This window comes from Hyaena hyaena, unplaced genomic scaffold (genome assembly GCF_003009895.1).
Source record: "Hyaena hyaena isolate Hyena2069 unplaced genomic scaffold, ASM300989v1 scaffold_15, whole genome shotgun sequence".
Lineage (NCBI taxonomy): Eukaryota > Metazoa > Chordata > Mammalia > Carnivora > Hyaenidae > Hyaena > Hyaena hyaena.
This window is the reverse complement of record NW_024080647.1, coordinates 6,392,557-6,408,766: the sequence shown is the minus strand read 5'-3', so window position 1 is coordinate 6,408,766 and position 16,210 is coordinate 6,392,557. Positions and strand designations below refer to the sequence as shown.

General features: G+C 47.7%; 1 protein-coding gene across 2 annotated transcripts in view; it reads left to right on the top strand.

Annotated features, from left to right (window-relative positions):
• Positions 1–16,210, top strand: part of TLN2 (talin 2) — a 440,503-nt gene that overhangs the window by 381,181 nt on the left and 43,112 nt on the right. For both annotated transcript variants that reach the window (XM_039218977.1, XM_039218971.1), the window contains exons 44-47: positions 128–229; positions 2,749–2,868; positions 9,571–9,717; positions 15,902–16,068. In XM_039218977.1, coding sequence (XP_039074908.1) covers positions 128–229; positions 2,749–2,868; positions 9,571–9,717; positions 15,902–16,068 — 536 coding nt within the window. The remainder of the gene's footprint in view (positions 1–127; positions 230–2,748; positions 2,869–9,570; positions 9,718–15,901; positions 16,069–16,210) is intronic.

The following is a 16,210-nucleotide window of genomic DNA, read 5'->3' as shown; positions in this document are numbered from 1 at the left end:
CTGTTGACTCTAGGCCAAAGAAATTCTGTGTGCTTCTCCATTTGCAAAATTCTGATTCTAATAAATAACAGTCCACACTTGAGCTGTCCTCCCCTGACATGTGGGTTCTTTTTTCTCTCCTCTGTAGCTGGATGAAGGCACTCCTCCAGAACCAAAGGGAACATTTGTCGACTATCAGACAACTGTGGTTAAATACTCCAAAGCCATTGCGGTAACAGCTCAGGAAATGGTAAGAGGGAAAGAGCTGCCCCACCCAGCATTGGTTGCCCTGTTTTCCTCTACTAGCACCGCTGAGTCTTGCAATCGAGGTCTGTGTTGGAGAGAGATTACCCCGTGTCTCCTGTTCCTTCTGGGCCCCAGCTCTGTCCTTTATCTGTGATCTCTCTGGGTGCCTGTGGGCTAGACGCCCACAGCTCTCATTTCATGGAAAAGCTGCAAGAGGGAATTACAGATAATTGAGACTTGGGCATGAGGACAGGGGAGCAAAGGAGGGAGAGAAAATGAGAAGGAAGTTGGAGGTAAAGGGAAAGAACAAGAAATCCTATTCACCCCACCAGGGACTGGATGTGTTGTTATCAAGTTACAATACAGGAGAAGACATGTGGGGGCCGGACAGAGATGGTCTAATGGAATCAAGCTGCAGTGTGTGGACAGTAAGATAAGCTAGTCTTTCAGGTGCAGCGAAACAGTTGCATCTATGAAAACAATTGCCCAGACAACAGAAGGCATGTAACCTTGGAGAGTAATTTTCAATTTTTCTTTTGTCCTAGAATGTATTGCCATCAGAATTGCATTATATGCATCTTTAGATAAAAGTGGCATGGAGAGACGGTGAATGCCATCTTGATATGCTAAAAACTAATTTAAAAAGTTGACAAATTGTGTCCTCAGAGAGTATGGAGTACGGAGTAAGAAAGTTCTTATTTACCTCTGAAGGCTCAGAGGTCACAGAATAAAGTTTTGGAAGACGCCTCTCTGCCGCTGCCCCAGCATCCTGAGTTGAGAGATGAGGTGGCTTCCCGGCCGGAGGGACCAGACTGAGCCCGGGCCGGGCTCCTGCCCCACCGGGCCCAGCACCTCTGGCTGGCTTTGTCATGTAGTCGTATGTCCACTAGAGGTTGAGCTTGGACCACAAAGCCTTCCCCTGCTGCTGCTACTCCTTCTTAGAAACTCCGGGATTGTGCCAAGCTCGTTGTTGTTGAAAAGGATTTGGGTCTGGAAGGGGAACAGGAGCAGCGCCGTCTCAGTGACTGAAAGAGCTGGAGTCAGGCCCGAACTGGTTCTGCTCAGGGTGCTCCGGGGCGGGGCGCAGGTCACATCGGGCAGCCCCGCGATGCCAAGTCCTCTGAGCAGAGAGCACAGCACAGCCGGAGAGGAATGTATTTTGAATGGCCTCGTGGTGTTTCTGGAATCTGTCCTGGGCTAGGCTCTCAGCAGGCCCATCCTGATCCTTGATGTCCATGCTCTTCAGGGGCCCAGCCCGGGGCTGCATGGCTGCTCCTTCGTGAGCTGGCCTGGACCCTGAGTAGGCAAGGGTCCTGCTTCCCCATGTCACGTTGCCCCAGAATCCAGGGTTCAGACACCAGAAAGCCTGCGACACTTGCTGGTAAATGCGTCGGAGGGCTACACGTTCCCTTCCAACCTCCGTGATTATGGAGCCATTGAAAACATTTTTTAAAGCCCTTTAAAGTCAAGGTCTTCTAATGCCAAGAGAGAGAAGAGTGTAGGGCAGGAGGGAAGCCTCTTACTCAAGAAGGGCAAGGATACCTTCCCGGGCAGCAGTTAAAACTGCTGTTGTGAGAACCAGCAGGCATTTTGTTGGAAGAAAAGGAAAAACTGGAAACCAGTGTGCTAGTCTCATGGGATAAACTTAGGTATGTTTACTATGAAGCAGGAGGAAAATACTGAATGTCCTGATCATGAAAAGGCAAAGCTCGACCATCTAGGCTATGATGTACTGGTTTTAAGTTTATGGGAGGGGGCGGCGGGGAGGAAAGAGAAAAAGAGAGACAGAATCGCAAGCAAGTTCCGCACTGTCAGTACGGAGCCCAAAGCGGGGCTTGAATTCACAGAACCAAGCGTCTGACCTGAGCCGAAGCCAAGAGTCAGACACTTACCTGACTGAGCCGTGCAGGGGCTCTACAGTGTACTCCTAACTAAATTTGTGGCTGAAACCTTGTTCTTGGGCACAAATTGACTACAAAGCTGTATTCTCTTTGAATATCGTCCTCCCAGACATCCGGCTTGCCCGTCCCTTCTCAGTCACGATTTCCCTAACCGCCCTGTCCTCATGCCCTCTTGCCCGTGTGGGACCTGCTTCTGGGTTCCCAGTCACCAGGTCAGCCCCTGCAGAAGCACGGGGCCAGAGACGTGCACTGCATGGGGCCCATGCCCCCCGTGTTTCCCTGGGCGCCTCACCTGCTGGCCTGCAGGGCCGGGCGGGCCGGGGCTGCCACACTCACCTCCGGGAGGGGACGGCCGCGAGGGCCCGGCCTCCACGCTGCACAGCCGGGGCCCAGCATGTAGCCCACTAGCCTGAGAGGGGCCCTGGCCCGTTGTGCACGTCGCAGCATGGGCTTCGCTTGAACTGCCCTCTCCGGTGTCCAGCCCTCCCCCGCCCGCCCTGTGCAAGTTAAGAGCTTAAAAGTGAATGAACCCCTTTGGCTTCCGGTGGTATTAACACATGGTTCTCATGCTTTTCTCTGTATGTGTGTGTGTGTTTGTGTCTTGCTTGTTTTCTTTTTCCAGATGACTAAGTCGGTTACTAACCCGGAGGAGTTGGGAGGACTGGCTTCACAAATGACCAGTGACTATGGGCACCTGGCCCTCCAGGGCCAGATGGCAGCAGCCACGGCGGAACCAGAGGAGGTCTGCCACTCTAAGCCCCTGTTTTAAGAAGCACGTGCACACTGGTACCCACGCCCAGGGGACGCTCTCTAGCTTAGCTCCACCCTAGAAGCTTCCCCCTGATAGCGGAAACCGGGCTCTATTTTCACTACTCTCCTGCCAGCCCCCCAGGGCCGTGCCCGGACCATACTGTCCTTTCTGAGGCCAACAGGCTGAGAGCGGGGTCCATCTGGGGAGTGGGTTTTCAGACAGACGGCCTCTGTTGACAGTGTTGGGCCAGGTCACCTGCCTTCCAGTCCATCACCCGACTCCCAGGGCAGAACACACACGACCATCTCCCTCGTGCTTAGCACATCCCCCTCAGTTACTTTTCTGTTTCCCACGGCTCAAGGAAGTGTTGGAAGAGCCAAGTATGGGATTTAACTGCCCCCATGAAAGGACAGGGTAGCCTGCTTTTGTGCAACAAAGTCTTATCCAAATACCGTTGGTGGCTTTCTGAGAACTGCCCCTCCCCCATGTCTCCTTTGGACTCCTCTCTATTACCTGTCTGCCTTCCCTACACTCACTTCCCTTAGTGGCCAAGCACAGGCTTTGCCTTAGAATGCCTGTACCTGTACCAGTCTGAATATGGGAAAGTTTGGTCCCAAAGGCCACTTCCTAAGAGCCCCCTTTCATCTCTGATGCAGCCCGAGTAATCAGGCGGTCCGTTGGGAAACAAACAGGCTGGCTGGAGCTTCACATACCTGAATTCTGCACCCATACCAGTGTTAGCACATAGAAGGTGCCCCTTCCCAAGCTACCGCCTGGCTCATTAGAGACCAGTAGCTCAGTTTGGAATAAAGAATAGTGGAGCCGATTGTAGGGACACTGGGAAGGTGAATGGAACTACAATTAGCAAGCTGTTTATGAAGCACAAATCCTGTGTACGATACTCCTGAATGCAGCGGGCTGTCAGGGCGGAGGGCTGTGACTGATAGGCCCTTCTCCTTGTGGTGAAGGCCCCCAGGTTACTTAGTGTCTTTTCTCCAGGAGTCCATTCTAAGCATGTCTTTACAAAGACTCCCAGAGATAATACAGGAATGACACCAAACAAAATCACTTGCTAACAGATGTCGTAACAACGCATGTAAACAGGAGTATCATATGTATGCACGTGCATACATATATATCTAGCATGGGATGACAGAAGTTTCTAACAGTGCCTGCATTTTGAGATTTTAGTATGGTTGAGTACTAAGGCTGCAGCATGAATAATTCTGTTTGTAATGAGTCTGTTAAGTCACTACCAAGAAAGAAAAATCATCAGAACCCTCAACCCTGACCCCAATCAGGATTCTGTTGATGCTTTACACAGTCTCATTTAAAAAAAAAATTTTTTTTTTAATGTTTATTTTTGAGAGACAGAGCACAGGCCGGGGAGGATCAGAGAGAGAGAGGGAGACACAGAATCCGAAGCAGATTTCAGGCTCCGAGCTGTCAGCACAGAGCTGGACACAGGGCTCAAACCCACAAACCGCAAGATCAGTGACCTGAGCTGAAATCGGATGCTTAACCGACTGAGCCACACAAGTGCCCCCACCCAATCTTTTTTTTTTTTTAACAGACCCCTGTGTTAGTAAGATCACTTTGAACTCACTTAACTCATTTGATTTTACTCGTGCTTTTGAATTTCCTGAACAAATGTACAGGAACTTGGGTTACAGAAAGGAAGAGTTTGAACAGAAGGAAGCAATGTTAGGCTTTGCAGGACTGAAACACTAAGAGGCTCTGGGGAAGGTTTGGTTCTCTGTTTCTAGAAATCTTTAAAGATGGAGTCTGCATCCGTCTGGTTGGTTCAGATGTTAACCCGCCTGAGTTACTGAGTGAAGAGCCCATGATCTGTGGAGATCTTTCCACATCTGAGTTCTTCGGAGCTACCCAGCCCATGTGTGAAACAAAGCAGGTTTTCTTACTGCAGCCCAGACCGTGAAGCAAAACACACAATAATGCCAGCACGGCTGGCAAGGAAAAGGCACCGTTAAAAAGCACAACGCGAAATGACTTTAGTTCCTGGCCCTGTGTTTGTAGCAGCTGACGTTTTCATTAAGGTTCCCCCTTTTCACCACTGCGTCTTGAGTTCTATTTTACATTCCAGACACAAGAGCAGTGTGACCTGAAGCAAAAGGGGGCAGAGAGAATATAAAATTACCAGTGGCTTGCTCAGGAAATTTCTTTGTGTGCATTTGCCAGACAGATATTTAGGGGAAAACTGAGAAGGTTGGGAGATCCCTAAAGCAATGTAGTTTTTTATTCCAAGACTGTGGAATTAGTTTTATATCCAAGAAGGCCCCACATCCCAGCATGTGAAAGTATTTATACCCAGGGCAAGTAAGAAGTCGCTCCTCACCGCAGCCCTACAGGCTGCCACGCCGAGTCAGCGCTTTGGGCTTTCTCAGAACAGGGCACTTCCAAGGAGAGGTCCTTGCTCTGACCTTGACCATCCAGCAGGAGCTTTATATGCTGCTGCTTCCATGCAAAACTCAAACTCCTGTTAACATCACCAGGAACACTAAGTTCTTCAGAAAAGCTAAAAGCCTCAGGCAAGTTCATAGTCTAAAATCACTGCTCTCTTTATAAAAGAAGGAAATGTTGATCCTGTGAGCCCCAGGTACTGAATGTAAATGCCGGGGGAAGGACCTAGTGACTACAACTTTGTCTCTGGAGGCAACTGTGCTGTGACCACTTGTAACACTGCCCGTCTCCAAAGCCAGCGGGAACATTTGTCAAGAGGCTGTGGCAAGAACCACAGCCTTCTCCCAAAAATGAGATGAGTGTCTGCTCTAGAATTCTCTAAAAGTTTCCACTCCAGGACACACTTTCTATAGGTGGAAAGTGATACCTTGCTTCTGCCCTGCACTCTTGATTCTTTCCCTTTCTCTTGTTAAGGAGAAACTTGCAAAGCCTGTCAGATAAAAGCCATTTATTGCCTCTTCAATGTTCACAAGCTCTCCCAGGCAAAGCAGATGTGACCTGGTTTCAGATGGGATTGTTTTTGAAAGCCTGAGAAAAATCCATAAGTTTTGTTTAGTTTTACACAGTAAAGAAGATCAGTATTTCTGAGACCCCCTGCACTTGACATTTGATCCGAGATTTCATCAAGCCAGACTTCCAATTTCCCCCAAGGCATAAAACCAGGAGACGATGCCCATTTTACTTTTATTCGGGCAAGAAGGGAACTGAAGGGTTTTCTTGCCGTTCGAGTAATGCTTCAACTGAAGTTGCCAACTTAAAACCCCAAGCTGAATGTCTCTGAGCAGCACTCCTTTATAACAGGCACTGGTGTTAAGGCGGATCACCCTGGGGCCTGGGCCTGTTGGCTGAGAAGGGTAGTGTTGCTTTGACAAGTTAGCATTTTTAAAGCCCTTATCTTTTTGCATACATTCTTAAATACACATTCCCTTTCTCGGCTGTTTCTCCAGCAGTACAGAATGTTCTGGGACGTAACAGTAGAGTATGTTGCTTCTGTAGTCCTCTTTTATGTAAATGGCTGCCCAAAGTGTCCCAGGTCGAAAAGAACACGATGAGAGGTGTTGTCAGGTCTACACCACAGGGCAGATCTGTGCTGGGTGCTGCCTCCTTGACCCTCACACCGGCACAATCCTTTGTTCTTCCCCATTTCACAGGTTAGCAGACTGAGGCTCAGGGAGCTTAAATTGTCCAAGACCACATAGCTCCAAGAGTTAGTGTGGAAGCCATTTGAAATAACTTTTGAGAATAAGTGAAGTTTCAAGTAAGTACTTAATACGTGGAAAAGCCGGGATTCAAACCCAGCACATCACAGCCTTTGCTCTTTTCCCCTCACCGAGCTGCCTCTCATCACAGCAGCGAACGTTCACATGGCACTTTCTACTTGGAGATGTTTCCACACACATACCTTTCACTTGGTGGTCCGTCAGCCTATGAAAATATGTGAAGCTTGTCCTTTGTGACCCTCCGTCCTGCGTGCTGTCCAGGCAGGACTGTGCGGCCAAGTGTACAGGAGGATCGTGTGGCCGCCAAGAAGGCGATCATGTGACCTGGCACAGATGAGATGGCAGAACTGAGCCCTAGACTGTCCAGGAACCCCACGGGCTTGTACAACTGTGGCCTCACCGTAGGCACATCCCTTTGCTTTCTGGTGCTGGTCTTGGTTGGAGCTTCCTAACTGGAATCTCATCCCTAATGACCACTGCCCCAGCTCCACAGTTGCTGTACAGGATCCTTTGCGGCGTGCATGATGTCACCTCCAAGGGAGGGCCTGAGCTTCGGGACGTTGGGGTGCTTTTCATAGCATGGCCTCTTGCGGGGGCACAGAGGGAGCATGAGAGTGTTCTATCTGCCCACAGGTTTCGGCTCGAGATAGTAAGGACATTGCAGACAAGGGTCCCTTCTCCCTCACAGCTCCAGGGCTACTGGGGAGTGACTTAAGAGGCCTCTGCTTGCCCCAGTGCCCACCACTATGCAGAGACAGGAAGCTCAGGCGCAGTTCCAAGGAGGAGCGGAGCCCAGAGAAGGTTCCTTCTGAGCCTGGCCCTTCTTAGCACCGAGGCCTCCCGCCTCACTCTTGAGAGCTCTGACCCAGGGAGGTGCTTTAGAAGTCCTGCATGTTTGACTCAAGGCTCAGTTTTTAAACATAATTCAGCTATTTTTAAAACTATTAGGAAAAGCTGTGTTTATTTTTGAACATACTCTGAGCCAAATGGCAACCCATTGGGGGCCACCAGCATGTTACCGTGGGCTGCTGGGTGGTTTTGTGCAGATGTCAGGCTGAGGCAAGTCTCTGCCTGCTTTGGTTCAGGGACTGCGGGGAATCTCTCTCCTGTTTGCTTCACACACAAAACAGGATTTTCTCAACACTGTGGCCAAATAAAAATACTGAAATAAGCTGGTGGCCGAGGCTGTATCTGGCCTTCAGAATCTGACATTTAAACTTTGGCTCATTTAGCCTTACTGTTGACTTTTTATTGAGTCGAAGATATAAATTTTGACTCCTAAAGGAAGGGTATATTTAATAACAGATGATCTCAATTTTACATGTAGAGTTTGCATGAGAGGTTTGCGGGGAGGGGGCAGAGGGTGGCGCTGGTCACTTCTCTGAGCCTGCAGAGCCTCTCCATCTGTCATTGAGGGGGGTTAAACTAGTGAAGTCGTTTTTATTTTGAAATTCTGTTTCTTCCCCCATTTGTGCTTTCCCAGCAGCACCCATCATTTAGAGATCTGTGGTCATCCTTGACCCAGAGCTCTCGCCTGTGAGTTAGTGCTGAGCCTCACGTGTTTCTGGTTAAAGCACGTGGATCTGAAAAAGCCTTGAGAGCCAGGCTGAGTTTTGAGCTTTTGTGGGCATCCAGCCTCCTACTTCAGCTCGGCCTCTTGTTTAAGCCAACAGCAAACAGCTACATTTCAGTGGCTTTTCTGCTGGGTGGGCTGGATCAGACTGGAAATGGTCCCCAAGTAGCCCAGCCTGCCTGATTGTGAAGTTTTAGCAGTAGCTCTAAAAAAGCCAAAGCTCCACTTTCTGGATCAGGACAGTTTTCTCTTAAATGGATTTAACCACCCTTTGGGCCTTAATGAGTTAAGGGAATTACCTATTTCCAAAAAAGCAGTATGTGTTTCAATGATAATCAGAGTTAACATTTTCAGCCCCCTTGGCTGCCCAAAGCAACCCCTTCCTTGAACTCTCCTAGGAAATTCTGAAAGATAGCACCCAGGTGGTCCAGATCTCCCAGCTTTTACTCAGGACACCTGAGGTCTTAGTGCTTCCTGGGGGCTGCTGGAAGGAAAGCCACAGCTTCTTGCTATGATGGAGTCTAGGAAATAACACTTATTAACTAGAGCTTACTGGTTTTTTGTTTTGTTTTTAGTTGCTTACCTGGGCTGGAGGGCAGATTATTTATGGCAGCTGTATTGTTCAGACCCAAATGAAAATTGATGTGAAATAGCCAGAGGAATGCACGCTTTGGGCAATGGAATTTATTACCATTTAAACAGACAGCTCGCAGTTTATCCATAGTGGAGCTCACTTGGGTTCTTTGAGGCAAAGTACCTTTTATAATCACAGAACCCAGGGGCCGTTAAAGGCTGCTGAGCCTTTAGCTCTAAGAATGTACCTTTTTAAGGAAACCTCCACCTGGCCTGATAGGAAACCTGGACCCAGTGTGGCTACAGCTGAGGAAGGGGGCATTCTGGTTGTAAACATCCCCATTTTGCAAGAATCTGACAGCTGTATGCTTCTTACTAAAGCTATGTATTTTGAACTTCTAATTACTCTTTAGGGCTATTGTGCGGAATAAATCAAAGTAAATGCCCTACCTGCTTAGAAGAGGCCCTGACACACAGAAGGGGCTCAATAAATGCATGAATGACTAATAATTACCCCCATGGAGTTCATCTAATTAGCATTCCTATCAAGTAGGCTTGGATACAAGTTAGCAGTTCACTGGAAAAGGTAACACATATCAGAAAGGCATTAGGCTAGTATGATGAGATGCAGGCTTGCTTCTTGGGGACCGTGGGCATTTTATCGTCTCTAAAAAGGGAAGCAGAATCAACGAAATTCCATACTCCACCAAGCACAGACTCCTAACAGCAGTGGAATTTTCCTAGCCAGGCTCCCATAGGACATAGGAGAAATTTTCCACCTAGGGGAGACTTCGATGGCAGACTCCATCATGCCTCTCCTTCCCCACCCCGGGCTTGCCTCCACAGATCGGCTTCCAGATTCGCACGCGGGTGCAGGACCTGGGCCACGGCTGTATCTTCCTGGTGCAGAAGGCGGGGGCCCTCCAGGTGTGCCCCACAGACAGCTACACCAAGAGGGAGCTCATTGAATGTGCCCGTGCGGTCACAGAGAAGGTAAGGAGCAGCCTTCAGGCCAGACGCGGCCACGGTCACCCGCACAGGCCCTCGATGGCCCACTGAGACCAGGGACATAAGCGGGAGGCTATGCCAAAAATGATCCAGTCAGGTCTGGGCTTCCCTCTCACGCAGGGATTCCCCAGGGACGGGGCACATTAGAGGGCTGGGGTAATCCATAGCCCTGAGAAAGTGGGAACCTAGGACGTACTGTCCCACGAAAGTCAGGGCCCCAGTGGTGCACCTCCTTGATGGGTTTTCTTGCTGAGAGACTGGACAGACCATCTCCCAGTCACATGAGCACCAGGAGCCCCTCCGGGCAACCCCTTTTGACACTTGTCACTTGGGCTTCCTGCTCCGGGAGTCTCCCAGATGCTGGGGACTGAGTAAGAAGGGCCCAAAGCTCTCTTCAGGTTACCTCTTTCCTTCCAGAAGAGACTGAAGTGGGGAAGTCGCAGGGCATGTTCGTTGAAAGAGCAGGAACCTGCTCGATCTTTTCAGACTCCAGCAGCAGCTCTTTGTGGAGAGAATCCCGTGGTGTAGCAAGTGGGGCTCCAGGGCCTCAGCTAAGTTATCTCACCTTTCCGAGCCCAGTACCCTCACCTGCAGAATGAGCACAGAGAAATACAATTCCTGGCCCGTGGGGTTGTGAAAATGAAACGCGGTGATATGTGTGACAGTGCTTGGCACCATGCCTGACACACAGTCCGACGTGTCACAGACACTTGGTGTTCTCTGTAAACCGTCTTCCGACACTCTCGTCCCACGCAGCTTACCCTGCTCAGCGAAGCCTGTTCTCGGCATCCCTTTGTTCCGCGGCTCCTTTATCCCCACAAAGTACACTCTTCTTCTGCTTTGCTCATTTCTCAGAGTCCTTTTTCAGGACAGAGGACAGCTGTTCTGCAGGCCGAAGCATCTGTGCTTTGCTGGCTTCTCCCTCTCCTTCTCTTGGGTCCCCAGGACACAGAGCTCTGCACTGTTTAGAAGCCTGGCCACAGGACTTGAGAGCCGGGCGGGGGACCCCTCACCGGGCAGGTGCTGCCACAGACGCCGCTCTGTACAGGGCTGCGAGCCGAGGCCGAGCAACGCCTGGCGGTCTCCTGCAGCCCACAGGGCTGCCCGGGCTTCCTCGGACTCCACAGGATGAGGAAATAAATCTCTCCGCTGGAGGAAGGCATTCTCCCTCCTTTCAAAGGCCTTCCTTGTTGTTGAAGTTACCCTGGCCAAGTTCCCTCATTGAAGACCTTGGAACCAGCACATGAAGGCGGGGAGACCGGGGTTCGGGCAACATGATCTCCTTGAGCTGTTCTCGCTCTTACTGTTTCTCCCAGCAGAAGGTCCCTGACTCCTCCTGCCCGGAGGAGGCTCAGAGGCAGAGAATCGGCTGTTCAAGCTAAGAGAGCCTTTTCGGTGCTCTCTCACTACATGTCCCTGGCCTCCCATCTCCTCCTGGTGTCTCTTACATGTCTTGGTTGCGTCTGTAACTTCCACCAGCCGCAAGAGCCTTCCCTTGCTCACCTTCATGCCCTCATCCCCTAGGAACTAGTTGCTGCTCAATAAACTACTCACTTGCACAGCTTTTGTAACAGGTGGGACACTGTTTCTGGACTTTGTTTCATTCTGGCTGAGAATATCCCTCCCATTCTCGTGATGGCTCGTCTTGGCCCTTGTCACCTGTCCTCCAACAAGAGTTCTTTCCAGAAACTAGATAAGTTGATTCTCAGGCCAGCTCTGTTGCTGGTGGGAAATAGTGGCATTTAACTTCAGGAAGGAGAATCAGGCGAATGAGGAAGAGAAGCCGTTCCTGTGGGCTGGTCTTGGGACGCGGCAGGTGCTCGGGAAGTGAGCCCTCTGGCCCACGCAGGGCTGTGTCTACCATCTCTGCTGAGATGTGAGCAGCACAGAAGGAAGGAAGCGTACGAACTCTGTGCCTCTCAGCATTGCTGTAACTCCTCTCTTCCGGACCCTGTATTTTTAGAAAATGCATTCATGAAATTTTTCAGGCTCTTCTATGATCTGGCCATAGTCAAGGATGGTGCACGTGAGCACACACAGATTAATACGACAACTCCAGACTGCCTCTCGACTCAGAGCCTCCAGTCACTGGCTGGACGCATGCCGTTTTAACCTGCGCCGAATGGGCTGCTCCGAGGCCAGGGACAGCATGCTGGTGGTGTCTCTGGACAAGGACAGCGGGGACCTTGAGCTGGCTTCTATAGGATGAGCAAGTTACTGGCTGGAGAACGGGGAGAAGGGAGCATTGCAGGCGGGGGACAGACCCACTGCGGGAGAAGTGAGGGGAAGTGAGGAGCTGGCCTGTGGGGCAGGAATGTGGCGGGAAGCCACAGAAGTTGAACTGGCCTGGTTGTGGGAGGAACTCAGCTCCCGTTGACAGCAGGGGAGAATTGTACCCAAGGGTGTGGCAGGATTAGCTTTGTGTTGTAGGAAAGCGTCTAGGAGCAGTGATGGTTTTCTGGAGGGGGTGATGGGTGGCAGGTGGCAGCAAAGGGTTTCTGACGTGGAAGTCACTGGAGGGAACACAGCCGACTCGCTGGACTCTCAGGTCAGTGGAATTATTATTTAGTGACAGGTGATAGCTCACAGGAATGTTGGCGTGGAGAGGTGACATACGCAGGTCTGCTCCGGGCTCTAGTCACAGTGGGTCCACCATGAGGAATTTCCATTCGATAGGCAGCCAGAAGAAGGACTATTGAGTATTAGCAGAAGGCTGTTCTACGGAAAACCTTATCAGAGCAGAGCAGAAATGACCACACCTTTCACTGGAGCCTAAACCCCTCTGTGGTTTCAGAAATGTATTCCTATTAAAATCATCTGCTCTCTGCTGATCGTCTGTTATGTGTGCTAGGTAGTTTATGTACATCCCCTCCCTTATTTCTCCCAACAAGCCTGATAGGCAAGAAATAATATCCGCATTTTACAGATGAGGAAACTAAGATCAAAGAGCTTGCCCAAAGTTGTTGAGCCAGCAAATGATAATGCTGGAATTCAGCCTGTGATGTTGGCACCGAAACTGTGTTGTTAACCCATCAGCTGCATTGAGTCCTAGAGAGAAATTTCAGTGTTTTGGTTTTGTACTTTTCTCCCCCTGGTTTTGAGATGTAATTGACAAAAGCACTAGTTTAGGGTTTACAGGATGATGATTTATTTGTCTCATGTAGTATAAAATGATGACCATAAGAAGTTACAATCCACCGTCTCGCATATACACGAGATATATATTTTTTTTTCCTGGTGATGAGATCTTTTAAGGTATCCTCTTAACCCTGCTGTGTAATACCGATGAACACTACACCCCTAGTACTTATTTTGTACGTGGAAGCTTATGTCTTTTAACCACCTTTGTCCAAGATGCACCTTCACGCCCACCAGGAATATGATGCCTTTTTCCATGAGGTTAGTTGGTTGGGTTTTGTTTTGTTTTGTGTTAATTTTTATTCAATGCATGCAAACTAACAAAAAAAAAAGTTTACCCATTTCTCCTAACTCCCATCCCCCGCCTCTGCCAACTACTAGTCTACTCTCTGTCTCTGTGAGTTTGGCTTTTTAAAAAAAATTTTTTTTAATGTTTATTTATTTTTGAGAGACAGTGTGAGTGGGGAAGGGACAGAGAGAAAGACAGACAGACAGACAGAATCTGAAGCAGGCTCCAGGCTCTGATTTGTCAGCACAGCCCGACGCAAGACTCGAACCCACAGACTAGACCACGAAATCATGACCTGAGCTGAAGTCAGACTTAACCGAATGAGCCACCCAGGCGCCTTTTGGCTTTCTTTATTCTATTTTAGGTTCCACATAGAAGAGAGGTCATGTGGGATTTCTTTCTCAGACTTATTTCACTTAGACCCTGGAGGTCTATCTGTGTTGTCACAAATGGCAAGATTTCATTCTTTTTCTGGCTGAATAATATCCCACTGGATAATACTTACCATATTTTCTTTATTCATTCATCTGTCATTGGATATTTAGTTTGTTTCCATAGCTTGGCTACTGTAAATAATTCTGCAGTGAACACAGAGGTACATATCTTTTTGAGTTAGAATTTTTGTTTTCTTCAGATACGTACCCAGAAGTGAAATTGCTGGATTATATGATAGTTCTTTTTATAATATTTTGAGGAACCTCCCTCCTGTTTTCCCCAGTGGCTGTGCCAATTTACATTCCCACCAGTATTGCAGGAGGGCTCCCTTTTCTCCATATCCTCACCGATACTTGTTATTTCTTGTCTTTTTGATAATAGCCAGTCGAGAGGTATGACATGGTATCTCATAGAGGTTTTGATTTTCCTGTCATATAATGACTTTGAGCATCTTTTCATGCACTGGTGGTCCATCTGTCGTCTTTGGGAAAATGTCATTTAGATCTTTGGCTTTCTTTTATTATTAGATTGTTCTTTTGCTATTGAGTTATATGTATTCTTAATATATTTTAGATATTAAACCTTTGTCACATACATAATTTGCAAATCCTTTATTCAGTGGGTTGCTTTTCATTTTGCTGATGGTTTCCTTTGCTGTGCGAAAGCTTTTTAGTTTTCTGCAGTCTCGTTCATTTTTGCTTTCGTTGTTTTATTTTTGATGTCAGATTCTAAAGATCATCACCAGGACCTATGCCAAGAAGCTTACTGCCTTGGTTTTCTTTTAGGAGTTTCATGGTTTCACTTCTTACATTCAAGTCTTTAATCCCTTTCAATTTTTGTGTATGCTGTAAGACAGTGGTCCTGTTTCATTTTTTCACATGTAGCTGTCCACTTTTCCCAGCTTCCTTTGTTCAAGAGACTGTTCTTTCTCCATTGTATGTTCCTGGCTCTTTTGTTATAAATTAATTGACTGTATATGCTTCGGTTTATTCTTCGGCTCTCTCTTTTTTCCATTGATCCATGTGTCTGTTTTTTTGCCAGTACCATAACGTTTTGACTGCTGTTGCTTTGTAATAGAGTTTTAAATCAGGGAGTGTGATACCTCCAACCTTGTTCTTCTTTCTCAAGATTGCTTTGTCTATTCAGGGTCTTTTGTGGTTCTGTAGAAATTTTAATATTGTTTGTTGTATTTCTGTGAAAAATGCCATTGGAATTTTAGTAGGGATTGTGTTGAATCTTTAGATAGCATTGGGTACTATGGACATGTTAACGTTGATTCTTCCAATCTGTGAACATGGAATACCTTTGCATTTAGTTGTGTCTCCTTCAACTTCTTTCTTTAATGTCTTATAGTTTTTCTATACACAGGTCTCTCCCGTCTTTGACTACATGTATTCCTAGGTCTTGTATTTTTGATGCAGTTGTATAAATGGGATTGTTCTCTTAATTTCTGTCTGATAGTTCAGTATTAACTTATAGAACCATAACAGATAATTCCATGTTGTTTTTGTATCCTGCAACTTTACTGAACTCATTGATTACTTCTGACAGTTTTTGATGGAGTCTTTAGGGTTTTCTGTATACAATATGTCATCTACACATAGTGACTGTTTGACTCCTTCCCTTCCAATTTAGATGCCTTTTATTTCTCTTAATTGCCTGATTGCTTCGGCTAGGGCTTCCACTACTCTGTCGAATAAAATTGGCAAGCATTGGGGATCTTCATCTTGTTCCTAATCTTAGAAGAAAAGCTTTGAGCTTTTCACCATTGAGTATGATGTTAGCTTTGGGTTTATCATGTAGGCTTTATTATGTTCAGGTACATACCCTCTCTACCCACTTCATTGGGAGTTTTTATTATCAAGGGGTATTGAGTCTTGTCAGATGCTTTTTCTGTATCTACTGAGTTGATCAAAAGGTTTTTATCCTTTGTTAGATAAAAACAAATCACATGGACTGATTTGTGGATGTTGAATCATCCTTGCCTCCCTGGAGCAAATCCCACTTGATCATGGTATATGATCCTTTTAATGTAATAAATGCAGTTCACTGTATTTTGTTGAGAATTTTTGCATCTGTGTTCATCAGGCATCTGGCCTGCAATTTTCTTGTGGCATCCTTGCCTGGTTTTGGTATCAGGGTAATTTGGGCTTTATAAAATGAGTTTGAAAGAATTTCCTCCTTTTCTTTTTTTTTTTTTTTTTTTTTTTTTAGTGTGTTTTTTCCAGTGATATTTGAGCCTGAAAATCTTTGGGTTACATCTTTTCCATTTCCCCATTTCCCCTGACATTCCCTCTCTGCCTTCAGGTGTCCTTGGTGCTGTCAGCTCTCCAGGCTGGGAACAAGGGGACCCAGGCATGTATCACAGCTGCCACTGCCGTGTCTGGGATTATCGCCGACCTAGACACCACCATCATGTTTGCGACTGCGGGGACCCTGAATGCAGAGAACAATGAGACCTTTGCAGACCACAGGTATGGGAGTGGGAAGGGTGTCCTGGGGGATTTCTGGATTGGAAAGGTTCACGCTGGCCTGGTGGACTTTAGAGACTCTGCTCAGGAACCAGAAATGTGGTGATCCGTTTGGATTTCAGTAAGATGCTCAAGGGGGAGAAAG